Source organism: Otolemur garnettii, unplaced genomic scaffold, assembly GCF_000181295.1.
Source record: "Otolemur garnettii isolate 467f Iridium unplaced genomic scaffold, OtoGar3 scaffold00103, whole genome shotgun sequence".
In the NCBI taxonomy this organism is placed as follows: domain Eukaryota; kingdom Metazoa; phylum Chordata; class Mammalia; order Primates; family Galagidae; genus Otolemur; species Otolemur garnettii.
In genome coordinates this window covers 4,790,040-4,805,297 of record NW_003852498.1, presented here as the reverse complement: position 1 = coordinate 4,805,297, position 15,258 = coordinate 4,790,040, and the positions used below count along the sequence as shown (strand labels likewise).

Here is a 15,258-nt window from a genome sequence, read left to right as displayed (position 1 = left end):
GCTTGGCTTAAGTCATCAGTAAACTGTTCTCAGACCACATTACTCAGAACCAGTTACTCTTTAAAAAGCCATTCTAAACTGTAGACTAATTCCATCTAGGAATGTTTATGACGTGAGCACTTCAGTAAAAGATTACCCAGGTGAGAAGTCAGAAGAGTGTGGCAGAAGGTAAAGGGGCAGATATGAAGGGCCAAAGATCTGAAAGACGGTAATCACGCAGCCTGGCTTAGAAGTTTCTGAGTCCCGCCATTCGGTTAACGCAGCTTTGGGGCAGAAAACGCAGTAGGATGAAACACCAGAACCCCACCTCACTGTTGTTTTGCCTACGTAGAACCCCCCGATTTTTACTGTTCTCATATTTTATCATTCCTGCTCTTTTTAAAACAGGAGAAACCTTTCAATGCTATGATTCGAAACAATTTATATCTTGTTTTATTTCTCCAAGCAATGAAAATATTTAGAAACATTTTAAGGGCTATTATCAAAGAATTAAACAAAATCTAAATACCCTAATAAGAGCTCTATTAATGGGATCTATCTTTTCTTTCTAAAATAGTTTCTAGAACCTATACCTATGGGTATAGAGGCAGAATCTCCTAACAGCAAGTTTTATAAGCACCAACATAAAGACATTTCCCCAAATGTATTATTTTGGCGATTTGCTGTGGAAGAATTTCTCACTAGCTGTGACTTGACTTCTTAAACTCATATTTATGTATTCAAACAAGCCACTTTCTCCATCCCGTCCTGGATAAACTAGTGCTTTCCAATTGTAGTTCTGGGTTCCCGCCCTAGGCTGTTTAACTATGATCTCTGAAGCAAAGAAGTAAAAAATACATTGAGCTTTCAAGAAACCTTTCAAAAGAGAAAAAAAGAGTCCCAGCCAGGGCAATTTATGGTAGGGAAAGGGTGAAGTCTAAGGAATTGAAGGAAATGGAAACGAGAAAACAAAAGGAAACTCGCTGCTCCTAACCTTTGAAGTTTCTGTTGATGAACATTTTTCTATTCCTAAATTTTTTTTCTTTTTTTAGAGACGGAGTCTCACTTTGTTGCATAGAGTGCTGTGGTGTCACAGCTCACAGCAACCTCCAACTCCTGGGCTCAGGCGATTCTCTTGCCTCAGCCTCCCAAGGAGCTGGGAGTATAGGTGTCCACCACAACACCCAGCTATTTTTTTGTTGCAGTTTGGCCAGGGCCAGGTTTGAACCCGTCACCCTCCGTCTATGGGGCCGGTGCCCTACTCACTGAGCCACAGGCACCACCCAATCCTAAATATTTTTTTCAGTAAGAATGGTTTTCAGCAGGATGGGAAGGTGGTGGCGATCACAGGTTGCAATGAAGAGAGATGAGGCAGCGGAAAGGGGTTTCAGAAAGAGTCAGTGAGTGGAGTCACCCTGCCCAGGAAACACCAGACGTTCAGCTGAGCCGGAATTCACAGAGGAGGCCTTTTCAGATTCCCATCCCAGAGCTCTCCTAGGAAAGGAAACTTCCCAGCTCCGGCCTCCTGTGCGGATCTACTTACGCTCTTGACGTCAGCCCCTCGCAAGGTGATCTGGGTCTGCCTCCAGCCATGGCCACCATTTCTTCCCCACAGGGCTGCTCCATGGGCACCGTGTTTTCTCACAAACACCTGGAGTGTGCCAGAGTGCAGCCCAGTCACCTTGTGCCTGAAGGACAGGCACAGGTCCCCTGAATGCATGAGGTGGCCGAGGGGTAGCACCAAGCGAGCGGCTTTTCCCCCGGGGGCTTTGGCTGCCGATACTGTCAGATACTGTCCACCTGGAAGGGAAAAGCAGGCTGTGTGTGCAGCACCAGCACCCCTCGCTGGCCCTCGCTAGCACAAACAGCATGGCGGGAGGGGTAGTTTTTGTCTGTAAAGACTTCCAGATTTCTGAAGATGAAAAATATGAGTTATTTCTATGCTTGTCTAAATTTTATGGTTTGTTTGCAGAAAACACTCACTTTGCTCATGGATAGCAGACGTTAGGCCAATGATCCACAATACTTAGTAATGCACTGTGGATATTTCTGATGGAAAACGCTCTGATGCCCATAACACAGAAAAACATACACAGGTTCACCCCCCACCTTCTCATCCTCTCCACTTCATGATTATCTTGTCCGGCCCCCCCTGCCAAGCTGTCTGGGTGGTTTGGAAGAACTGACCCTAAATTTCCAGGCAGAATTTTCTACCTGAATAACCAACCTCTAGGCAGAAAGCACCTGGTAATTTAAAGGGCACTCTGCCTACTTATTCTCCCTCCCTCCACTTGGTCTCTAATCTCCAAAGACAGAAGGGTCCGTTTTAAAAGTCAGAGTTTACTACGCTTTTCACGCTGGTGGATACCTTACCCCGGGAAGATACAGAGTAAGGTTTCCCTGGAAACCTCCACATCTTCCTGGAGCATCGATTTTATTTGCAGGCAAGTCCTTTAAAACATTTTTATAATAAAACAAATCTGTAACATTATACATATTTCATAAATATGTTCTATTATATATGCATGACTAAAAACTGGTAATAAAAACGTTCACTTTAGACAGATCACTCTGATGACGTCCCCAGAGCCCCAGGCCACACGGTTTGCTTCCCTCTGTTGTTAGGGAGACTATATAACAAAAAACCTTCACGCAGCAGTAAAGGGAGAAATGCTGCTTCTCGAGAGAACAAGTTATCAGCGGTATTTTGAAACTCAACCCATGTCGAAACGGCATTCCCCCTTCAGGCTGTTTTGTCTCAGACAACTGGAAAACACACTGTATGTTTCAACACTGATTTTTCCATAGGAAAAACCTGGTTGGAATGCTGAACATATTGCATGCATCTACTTTGGTAGGACACCATTTATTTTTCAATTAAAAGATAAGCCACCATCACATTCTGCCTAATTTATCCAAGACATAGTAAGATCTGGGGCACCCTCTTATTAGTAGAGGATCCTCCCCAAGTCCCGCTGAGCTCTCCTAGGTGATGTTTGTGGACTTGTGATGTGCCAGCCTCCGTGCTAAGTGCTCCTCAGAAAGCATGGACAACACTAAGTTAGATCCAACCTCTCCCCCAAACTTCCCTGTTACACTCCTGGCATGGTGGGTGTTCAACGTTATTTGTTGAGTAAATGAATAAAATCAATCATAATATTCCAAAAATACAGAAAAAAAACTGCAGGGAAATAGGTCCTTGAGTCATGCACTTGAATCACTAAAAACACACAATTTATCTGTCCTCCCCCACCTGCCCTGGTCCCTTCCCCCCACAAATTAATCTAAACAATATTTGGGGCCAAAATATTTATATGGATTTTAGACATCTCTACAAGTTAGCTTTTGAATCACCACAGATATTCTAGTTAAGACCAACATATCGGGTTAAACACTTAGCTTGAAAGTTTGAAGAAAACAAGGATTAAGTCCTGTGGAATGTTCTGGTAGACCCGACCTACAATAAGACAACCTAACAAAACAAGGCACCCTAGTAAAAGATTCAAATAATCCTCTTGTATGTGTGTTTAAAATTCTAACATTTAAAACATGATAAATGAGGTGACCTCTATAACGCAGCTCTGTGAGCACCAGATTTTTTCTTTTCTACTTTAGTTATTTTAACTTGAAGAATTCTCTTTGTAGTAAAAGGAAACATTACCAAGTTGGAACAATAACTAAGGGAAAAAAAAATGATCCAGCATTGCAAAGGAGTTACTTATTAACATTTTCACTTCTAATGCCAAAATACTATATCAAAATATAAAACTATATTAAATATTTTCATTCAGTCTAAAGCATCACAACATCTAAAGGATCTGAAAGTGGGGTGGTGGTGGTAAATAACAGAAGCAGGCCAGCCACTGCTAGAAATGCTTTACATATGTTTAGTAGACACTACTGACTGTCCATGTTTAAGAAACTTACTTAAGGCCAAAGCTATTTAAGTGGTGGTGCTAGGTTTCAGCTCAGGCCTCTGGCTTCAAAGTCCACGTTCTTGTTAACTCTTAAGGTAATAGTAAATGATGAAAGCAAGGTACAGAAGAGGATGCCATTGTGTGAAAAAATATAACCCTGGAAAGATAACCAACAAGCTGTCTGAACCTGTGGGCATGGATGGGCGCCAGAAAAGGCAAGGAGCTTTCATTTTCACTGTTGATTTATTTCTTCATTTATGTGTATTTTGAAACAATGCTTTTAATGCTGCAGTAGACATACGTGTATGTACACGTTTGATATATGTTTAACTAAATTCCTTGTAGCTATCAGTAGCAGACAGAGTGCTGAGTCAGTTGCCCTTAACCCTTGTTCTCTGAAGGTCAGGGTTCCAGGAAAAGGGTCTCAGGTCTAGCCTTGGTGTTCACAGGAGAAAGGTCTTGGGTCTAGCCTTACACAGGAGAAGGGTGTGTCCTCAAGGCCTTCAGTACATATCTGAACTACATACCACCACATCTGCTGGCAGCAAAATTTTCCATTTCTTAGGGGAACCTATTCATTTCACATCTCACAATGAAGTTCAAGACCAAATGTGATTAAAAAAAAAAAGACCTACTAGCACCAGGAAGGGCAGTTAGCATATGCCCTTATTTTGCAGCTGTTTCTCAAGGTTGTGAGATTAGTTGAGGGTTTTCTTAGAAATATTAGCATATAAGAACATTTCAAATCTGGATCTTGGATAAGAACTATACACCATTAAAATCAGTCATAATGGGAAATCCAAACATATATTTTATCAATGGTATAATCCAGATAGAAAGCAAACAGCTTGGCAGTTAGAATGACACAGAGAAGTTATTTATTAGATTACTTATATTCTTCTCCAGCTTTCACATGCTAGACACACATACACACACCTGAACTTCCTAGAAGAAACAGAGGCATGAAAAGGTATGCATTATTATATTTCTTATCAGAATATGGTTAGAGTTCCCCCAAATATTCCAAATATATTCTGCGATTCCATTAGACATATGCCGTGCACTCCTACCACTTTCTTCCAACCCTCTGCCATTTCTTGGTCTTATTCTTTTTTCCAAGCTAGAACGCTGCTCACCAATTTCCTTGGGATTACCTGGGCATTCCATTCTGAATGAGAGGCTCTCATAGCTGGGTTAAAACCAACCCTTATCTGATACTCAAAATTCTTCAATAACATTTTCCAAATGTCACCCAGTCCAAATGCCTCCACCAACAGAAGGCTCACTCCTTCCATGTCAGCCTGTTGTCTTTTGAGACAGCTTTATTAGAAAGTTCTTTCTGCAAGTGAACCAAAATAAATATCCCTGTGGTTTTTACCCACTGATACTACTTCTCAAGCTCTTGTGGTCATGGAGAACAGCAATCATTTGAAAAGCCACCCCACTCTATTATTACTTCTCCAGCCTAAACATTCTGGTGTTTCAGAATGGTGCTTCTCAGAGCCTTATCTTTCACAGGCTCTGAGTGTGAAATGACCTTTCTATCCAAGTGGCATACAATTAACTCTCTTCTCCTCAGACTAGAAAGAACCCTTCGAAGTGAATTAACCACTTAACCAAAGTGAATTTTCCATTATGGAAAGTTCCCTAGTTCTTTCCAAATGGACCATCTTTTTGGCAGCAACATCACAAGGTTCACTCACATCAATTTCATTTCCACTAACACCATAAAATCTTCCACGCTTGGTCCTGGGTGACATCATCCCCCTTTCTCAGCTGTGTGGCTGGTCTGGAGACAATGACCCAGACCTTGTATTCCTTTCTGTAAGACTTCACCTCCTAAATATGAGCCATCAGTGTTTTAAATGCGGGTTGTGTCAGCACACAGTGACACTTTCCTCTCCTCCACTTTCTGGGTGAAGAACCCAGAGCAATGCTGCAGATGTGCTGGGCTGGGCACTGCACTGACCAGGAGCCTGCACAGGCAGGACAGAGGGGCCATGAAGACAGAAGACTCCAGTTTGACACTGAAGTCTACCACTCTCTACCTCTGTGGCCTGAGGTAACTTCTCTGGGTATTTCCTTTGTAAAATAAAGACAACAATATTACCTGCTTCTTGGGGGTAGATAAGATTAAAGTAAAATTAATGAGATGATGAACAAGCTAGGATCATCATAGGTATTAAATGTATGTTGGTTTCTTTCTGATTCACCCATGCCTGTGACATTGACATTTATTACATCATTGTCCTGCTCAGAGTTAACCTTCAAAGAGTGAGGGTAATGCAAAAAATGAGAGCAGGTACACTGAGTGTGAGGCAGTAAACATTTTGTTTTACAACTTAAAAAAATCTGAGAAAGCGCATTTGAATTTATTGATTATTTATATTTTTAAAAGTTTACCTCAAATTTTTAAATATTTCTATTTCAATCTTCAGGGATCTAATAAACACATTTTTGGGATAATTTTTTTAATACCTTGCTACTCAGTGTGCATTGAGGAACCAGTTAGAAGTGCATGAAAACTTGCATTTTTAAAAGGCCCTCAGCCTTTTCCGTATACACACTGGGTTTGAGAAGAGCTGGTTTAACATATCATAAGCTTTCTTCTGTGTGTTTGTGATCTACATACTTGGTATGGTATTTAAGAATTAGGCCTTTAAAATAAAGAAAATAACACACTTTTCCATCACATCTTGTGTCCTTTATTCTTAGAATTTAGAATCTGGAGTAAAAAAGGAAATAAAAAACCAAATTTTCCATTCTTCCATTAAGTTGGCCTCACCCATGAAAAATTTAATTTCAGGGAAAGAAAGCTTTCCTGATACTACAAGACAAAACATGTCATAAATACTAAAACTCTAGCTTAATAAGAATTGTGCAATTTAAAAATCTGTCAATTATCCAAGGAACTATGTCTAAATCCACCTAACAACCTTCTCTTATGGAGTAGGTAGTGGTAATTTGTAACTATTTTATCCAGCATCCAAGTTGAGTGAAATCTTTCTCAGAGAGATAAATCACAGGAGTTCTATTTCTACTGTATCCTTCTACCTCATAAATCTTTTTTTTTTTTTTTTTTTTTAAAGGATGTCATTGAAAAAACAGGGACTAGCTACCACCATGGCTGTAAGATTACTTCTTTTATTACTGGGAATGGGGCACTAATAATAACTTGAAAACCATATTCAAGAATAAGGCTTAATGTTTTATTCACCATGTTTTCTGGGAGAAATAAGCTGGCCTTTTAATTAACTACCCCTCCCCCATGATTTAATACTAACCGATAGCTAACAAATTTAGCTCATTTATAGAAAATGGAATATTCATACTATGCATGATCTCTTAGACCCTCTTCCTTAAGTAAACACAGAGATGTGCCCTGGTATACTTAATCAGCAGAACAAGGGTCTTCAGATAGGATCAAACTGAAATGTATACCAGAAAAAGTGAGATGAAACAGTTTACCTGCTGGGTCCCTGACCGGCTCCCAGTGTAAGTCATTTTCTTTTTCCCTGATCCATCCACAAAGTCCATTGTCAAAATTACAACTGTGTACCAGAACACCTACCAGAAAACGACCAGAAAGAAGAGTGGGTCACAAGTGCAGTAAACAACAAAAAATCAAGTGTGCACTGGGGATATTTGCTTAACAAGTGTTCTCTCCTATCCATACACCAGAACTCCCTCCCCTGAGAGCAAAAGGAAATTGCATTAATCCCTTCTCAGCACAACAGTGCATGTGTCCCCCATGTGTAAGAACAGAATGCCCAAGTGTTGCCAAAGTATGACCTCGTTACATCATCACTTATAAAATATGATTTCCTTCTCAGAGTTTAAATACTACTTTAATATATTTTCAAAAACGAAAATGAGGGTTCATAATTATTTTTGCTGAACCGATTTAAGTACAGAGGAAATGGAATTGTTTTAAAAAGATGCATAATTTTCCCAAGTGATACCAAACAATCTACAATTTAAAAGTTATTTTCAAGAAAACAGAGGGAAACAATAAAATGTCATTTTAATGGCACTGAAAGTGTCTACCTGGATCATCCTTTGCTTCCTCATCGGCACTGACTCCTCTTTCTATTTCAAATATTTCAAATAAATCATTTGAAGGCTGCCGAGGAACTGCAAGAGAAGAGGTTTGGAGTTGGTTTATTTTTTTAATAAGGAAGCGACAAAGAAGCATTTCCATAACCTTTCACAGGGGCAGGCATTTCACTCATCTGCAAGAAGCTAACATTTAAGTACATTTCCTTTAAAGATTCATGACGTTTGTTCTGCAGGGATTTATGTTGTAACATTTATCTGGGTATAATTTTAAAAATCATTTTCAAAAGTTTCTAAATTTCAACATAAAAATAATTTAAAAGTCTTCACCTGGAAAGTACATTTTAAAAGAGCTACCGAGTTCCAGCAAAACATTCATCTCTATGAAAATACCTTGTTATGATCCTTGAATTAGGGCTGTTTAAACTGAAAACACCTATGATTGCAGAGAATTGTTTGGTTTTCTAAGTGCTGCAGCTATTCGCCTCCAATGAACCCAGCACACTGTTGCAGTCTGATGCGTGTTTCTTGCCATGGCCTCCTTTGCTTAAGCAGGTTGTCTGGCTCCTTCCAGATCAAATCCAAACATCTTGGTGCTGCATTTACAATCCACCCCACCAAAATACACAGTACTGTCCAAACATGCCATTCATTTTCACGTCTTCCACCTCATGCTCCCTTTCCTGCTAATTAACCTGCCAGACTTCCCCTCTTCCTTCAAGGCCAGCGTAAATACCTCTGCCTCTGTGGGAACTTTCATGCCCCACACAGAATCAAGTTCTTCCCCCTTGTGCCCTCAGCAGCTCACGTCCGCATGCCTCTATTACGTGCTTTCGTGAAGAACTGCAATTATGCACAGGCATATGTGTCTGTCCCTCTGCTAGTCACTGAGGTCCAGGAGGGGATCAATTGCCTCTTATCCAGGTGGCATTTCCAGGGCTTGACCTGGTGACAGGCACTCAATAAGTGTTTCCTGAGTGGATGTAAAGGTCCTGTCAGAAACCTGTGTACTTTGTCAACACTGTTCCTCAAAGGACACAGTGGGATAGAGCTTAAGAATCAGCTTAAAAAAATAATTGATTCACTTAAATTATTTATTTACTCATTCAACATATATTTGATGGCCAAGTACTGTGGTAGGCACCCCGAGGACATGGTGAACGGGGTGGACAAGACCAAGCAGGGCTTGGATCATATGTAAGTGGAATTCTAATGGGAGAAGCAGACATTAAATGTGGAGATAAATGTGCATTATAACTCTACATTTTGATAAGGGCTAGGAAGGAGGATATTGTGCAGAGTAACTGGGTTGGGGGGGGTTGGGGGAATGTGGAGGAATGTTGACGATGGTGAGGGAAATTCTTGGCCAAAGGCCAGGGAATACTCCCTTCTTTTTTCCAGAACTTCCAACTAATTAGCTGTATTTTTATAAGGCAGGGAGTAAAAGATGTAGAACACCATGAAACAGACATCAGTCAAAGGGATTCTTTTTCAATGATGTGCCTATAATTTTCAGCTTTAATTTTTTAAAACAATCCCATAATGTTTGCGCTAATTGTTTTCTCTTACTATTTCTGAATGTTTTGCCTTTTCGTTTTAAAAGTGAAAAGCACGAAGCCCCTTTCTCTCTTATAACACACACTCATAAAATACCCAGCAGGACCAGAATGGAAGAGGAGAAGCTCTAGGGATACACCTGTTGATGGTCCCCCGGGGGTGAGGCAACCCACTTCCTTCTTTAGACCCCAGATGACTGACAGCAATGACATCCAATCACAGCTTTTCTTTCCTCATTTGGGGCTCTGAGATAGGCCTGCCTCTGTTACTTACTAGAAGTGTTACAAGGTTGTAGACAAGTACCCTTCATTTCTTATGACCTAGGGAAAGTTACAAAAACCCTACAGAACAATCGTGCTTTTATTTCCTTCTCTTGTTGTAACTTACATGTAGACTATCTCTGAAAAGGAAAGGCTCAACTTTTGCAGTACTATATTTAAAGGGCCTTATGACAATTTTTTCAAACCCCCTCCCCTTTTTTCCTTCAGATAAATAACTGTCCAGTAGAAAATAGAGTCTTGATGTAGAGGGGGAAGATCACACAGAGGTTTCCTGGTTTTATGAAAGGAGACCAAAGAGATCCTCTTTGAGGACGCAGCATTTAAACTGACAGGGGAAGAATTTGAAACTCTGCGAGCAGAAGCACAGTGTTGGAGTGGAGGAAAAGTAAGGGTTTCCGGCAGCAGGTACGAAGAAAGAGTGAGGAACATTTAGAGAAAGGAGCTCACAGTGGCTGCAGGATGTGAGAAATGGAGAAAGCAACATGGGACGAGACTGAAGAGAAAGGAAGGGATTAGATCATACACTTGAAAACACCACCCCAAAGAATTAGTCATCTAAGAAGTTGCAAAGGGTCAGTTGCCTATGGTTAATATTTTAAGCACTTGGTTTCCAAGAATATTTAATTTAGGAGCTGATGATCAGGCACACCTTCACTGCAATTCATTGGGAAACATTCCAAGGAATTCCGAGACCTGAAATGCTCAACAGCTATTAGTTCTTGCAGTTTTGTGTGCTTTACTGTCTAACTCGGCTAAGTTATTTAACTAATTCTTCCTCACACACACCAGCCCCGAGCACCAAGAGTCTCCCACTGAAGTGTCAAGAGACAGAACACTACTCACTCCTTCGTATATTTTACAATTTATGTGAAAATATAAAGTGAAATAAGTAGTGGGGGGAATCATTCAAGCAGTATTATCTTATTATCACAACTATGTACAAGAAAAACAACTCAAGTTCAGATCTGTAAGTTAAAACTACCCTTCTGGCTGTGGCCCGGAGAATGACCAAGAAGAAGGTAGGAGTGGGTGTCATATAGCGGTTATGACTGAAATCAACACAAAGAGTGGTATGTTCATTTACTTGTAGAAAATATCCCTCCAATTTTTCTACCCTTGGTCAGTGTTTCACCCACTGAAAAGTAGTTCCTGCCCTTTGCTTCTGATAGCCTTCTGCATGAACTAAAGAAGGGAATGTACAAGTGGTGAAGCAAGTCGGATAAAAACGTGATTGGGCTGGGCTGGAGAAAATGGCAAGTTTGGATAATGGCTACAGAGTCCCAGAGCTAGTGGAGGAACCAGCCACAAAAAGAAACAGGAAGTTTTTTGTAAGAAATGCTGGCCGAGCTGTTTCTAGTAAAAATACATTTTCCCCAGGGTTGCAGTTAGTATTAATATATAACCCATGTTCATAAATGAAGTTCCCCAGATAGGTAATTGTGTATTTTATTTCTGACATTCATCAGACTTACGTAGTTTTCAATCTAGACAGATTCATCTTTGAGAAAGTCTGTGGTCCTTATTCGTACAGTAAAGAAGTTGAGGTGGTTCTGTTTCTATTTTAAAATCACCCAGAAAACATGAAGAGCAAGCAGAGAGAAGTCTATGTAAATATTATCATACACACCTGCCACTGCCAAACTTCTTGCAAACAGTAACTATAGCAAAATGTAGGCACTATTATTAAAGGTAGATTTTCAAATTCTCTTTGTAGTCTAAGGTGGTTCCCAAGACATTATCTAGGCCAATCTGGCATTTGTTGTTGGACTAAAAGATTGAAGATAACATTGCCTTAAATTCTTTCTATACTTAGGGGTTTAGTTCATTGAAGGGAATGGTACATATATAACTATGCTAATATTTTGAAGGCTCATGCTGGTGGTAAGACCTCAAGATTTCTAGATACTACAAATTTTAGGGTAGGGATGAATGACAATGGTTTTATGAAGCAGTCTCTCCCTCTGTGCTTGTCTTTTCCACTGTTTTCTCTCCAGATACAGAATATATGCATTATAGCTTTAAATGATAAGAAAAAAACAAGTACAAAGACTGAAAATTAGTTTCTTTAACCACGTAAGAGAAAAAGATTTCTGGGCTTCACAGAACTAAGACCTTATTTGCCAAAACTTTCATCCCCTAGGAAGAATCTACAAAGCTCATAAGACACCTTTGGGCTGAGATTTAAGAGCAAACCTGGAAAAAATTAAATTTCTGGTGAAGGATGAGATATAGACACAGCTACTCAGAAATCAGTTCTATTTTTGTGACACACCTAGTTCTCCTTTACGTATTGTTTGTACTTTTAATAAAGTTTCAGAACAACTCCCAGGCACTACCTGGAGAAATCCCAGGAGAATAGAATATGTCAATGATGTTTTTTAAAAATATCTTTGCTTAAGCATGGCCATTAGAATAGTAACACAAATATTCCTGATTAAGAGAACATTTGACAGATTTGTTCTCCTTCCTTTTTTGAGCCAAAGGGAACCATGAGGTTTAGGCTCTGTTGTGGCTGAGACCTGCACACTGGAAGGCAGGTGGTAAGGAGTGCGCTGCTGGACTGAATAAGCACTTCCTGGACTGAATGCAGCATGAACACCTGGGGTGGAGCAGAAACCCACCTGCTGCAGGGTTAAGGTCAAAGCACTCTGGCCAAAAGGAAGACAGGAAGCTTTTATTTCTGACATTCATCAGAATTATGTAAGTTTCCCATCTAGACAGATTCATCTCTGAAAAAGGCTGTGGTCATTATTCTTTCAGTAAAGAAGTTGAGGTGGTCCTGTTTCTATTTTAAAAACACAATTGTCTGACCTGGCACTATAAACACCCAAATAAAAAATAATATTCTAATTATGTGGTAATAAGCAAAGAATATATAAAGTAGTTTCTATTTTCATTCTCTGCCCACATCATAGTTCATACTTGCATTATCAATTTGTTTCAAAAGGATCTAGTTAGCCAACACTAAAATTGTAATGAGCCATGATAAAAAGCACCAGGAAAATATAAAACTCAGAACTAAACATAACATAGGGCTGTCTTTTTTATGAATTAAATAGGGAATGCTACCACTACTTTACAAATGAATCACAACAACATCGATAGAAGTATTAATCGCTAATGTCTATTAAGTTACAATTATGCACCAAACACTATACTAAGAATTTTTTAGCTACCCTCCTATCTAATTCTCACAACAGCCCAAATGAGGTAGATACTAGTATCATCCCCAACTTACAGATGAACAAACAAAGACACAGGAATTAGCAGCATGCCCCAAATCACAGAATGCCTATTAGCCCAGTACTTTTAATTATAACTGTTCTGATAAATGTGCATGTAACTTTAAAAAAGAATTGTTTTGTGACTTTAGTGACATTCACCAAGAACTTAATTTATACTTTCTAGAGGAAACTATTTTTTCTTTACCAGCCACTGTAGAATCCAATTAAAATATAAATCAAAAACCTTGGAAACTTTTAGAATTCATAGCACCAGATCCTGACCTGTATGCAGTGACAGCACGCTTCCTCAAAACACTGGCAGAAATTTAATCTTCAGGGAGATGCCAGGCGGCTGCTCAGGGTCTCGGTAGGCCTGACTGTTTTCTAGAAAGCAAAGTAGTTTGAGGACCTTTTGACTTCTCTGCAGAAACAATCTTTTTACTCATCACCACACAGAATCAGAAAATGAGACCATGATATTTCCATGAGTAAGAACAATGTGATCGAGCTAGCCACAGATTCTGTACAATCTGTATAAGAGAAATGAGGGTAAGCCTCAGGACAGCAACCAGCAAAGCAGAAATCAGTAAAAAGGAACTAATTTTCTTCCTGTTGCTTGGTACTTGAAATTTCAACCCATTCTCATGTTCTGTAATAACACAGTACAGGCTGGTTCTCCAATACAGCCACCGTAAGAGCACCCAATACCTATTAACTACCTTATATCCTATGATCTTGCTTCTCTTAATACCTTTCCTCTTCATTTTATATGACTCAGGTGGACGTGTGCCTAGGCATCACTGCTGTAATTTACACACCCTACATTTGGCTAATTCTTTCTCCATCTAGAACACAGTTCTGCTAAATTGGAGCTGCCATTATGGCTCAGAGAGTCCAGCTTCCCCAAGTGTGGTTTGCACATCAGCAGTGTTACCTGTGGGCTTCACAGAATGCGGAGTCTCAGGTCCTAGTCCAGACCCTTCATTTTAACGAGGTTTCCTTGTGATTTCTATATACACTAAAGACGGAGAAGTACTTTCCCTAGAATGTCTGATTTAGTAAATGTGCCACAGGGATTAGGAATCTACATTTTAAAGAAGCATTCTAGGTTATCTTGATTCAGATAGCTTCCGACAACATCTTAGGGGAAGAAATCTGTTTCTTGGTCAAAGTTATACTATTTTCCTACAGTAATCTGAGTCTACTAGCTAAAATTAGGCATACCTGACACACTAGATTGTAAAGCAAAATCTGAAAGGCTAAAAATAGAAGTTAATAAAATTATCAATGAATTTTTAAAAATCACTATTTTCAAAATAAAATGTACATGATTAAACATCATGTAGATTTTCAAAACAGACAACTCACTCTTCTGCAGGGCAGAGTGGGATTCTTTTACTTTGCTCCTCTCCTAAAGAATTATTGCTACAGCAAATTACTGTCATCAATGACAGTGGGGTTGAAAAGTTTAAAAATTATTGCATAAGGACAGAAAAAGACAATGAAAAACACCTAAAGTATCATGAAGGGTACATATCCCGGATGGCTACTATTTTAGTCTTTTTCCTCCAGACTTCTATACACCCAGACATAAAAAGTTATGTATTTTATATCCAATTAGAGTCAAACAGAATGCATGGGTTTTACCTTCTTTTCACTTAAAGCAAACATGGGTATTTTCTCAAATTTTTAAATAATTTCCAAAACACATCATTGTTAACTTCTTTGACATACGTGACATTTTTCTTATTTTCTTTGCTCTGAGATAGTTCCTACCTCGGGACACATGACTTTTGTCTTTGGTGCTTGGTCTCTAACTTTTTAGCAATCCTCTACATCACATCCCTGATGTCCATAATGGCATACCACCACTTAAATCTACTTTTCTGACTGAGTCTGCCCAGCTCCATTCTGCCCTCCCCAACCCTCAATCGTTTCTACCAGGCTATTCCTGAATACAAAGTCAACCCTTTAGTATCAAAAACCTTGGTAGAAGAGCTAATTAGCAAGGACTATTGGGTTTTGCAGAGCATGGTGTCTAGACTTTTTGGTTCAACCCAGCCTGACCAGAAGTTGGGTACAATGAATTCTAATCCCAAGAGTTAAACAATTCCATGGTTAGGTTCATTTGGGAAGTGATACTCATTATATGCCTCTTCCAGAGAATTACAAGGAACATTAGCATGTTAAAGAACAGAGAAGTCTTACAGTTAACAAACCAATTTAACTTCGACAAACTTAAGA

The 15,258-nt window shown here is 39.5% G+C and overlaps 1 protein-coding gene across 1 annotated transcript in view; it reads right to left on the bottom strand.

The window, feature by feature from the left end:
* Positions 1-15,258, bottom strand: part of NPNT (nephronectin) — a 75,707-nt gene that overhangs the window by 2,842 nt on the left and 57,607 nt on the right. Inside the window, exons 10-12 of the mRNA XM_023517048.1 lie at positions 7,944-8,030; positions 7,365-7,463; positions 1,523-1,779 (exon numbers count right to left, since the gene is read on the bottom strand). Of these exons, the coding sequence (XP_023372816.1) occupies positions 1,523-1,779; positions 7,365-7,463; positions 7,944-8,030 (443 nt within the window). The remainder of the gene's footprint in view (positions 1-1,522; positions 1,780-7,364; positions 7,464-7,943; positions 8,031-15,258) is intronic.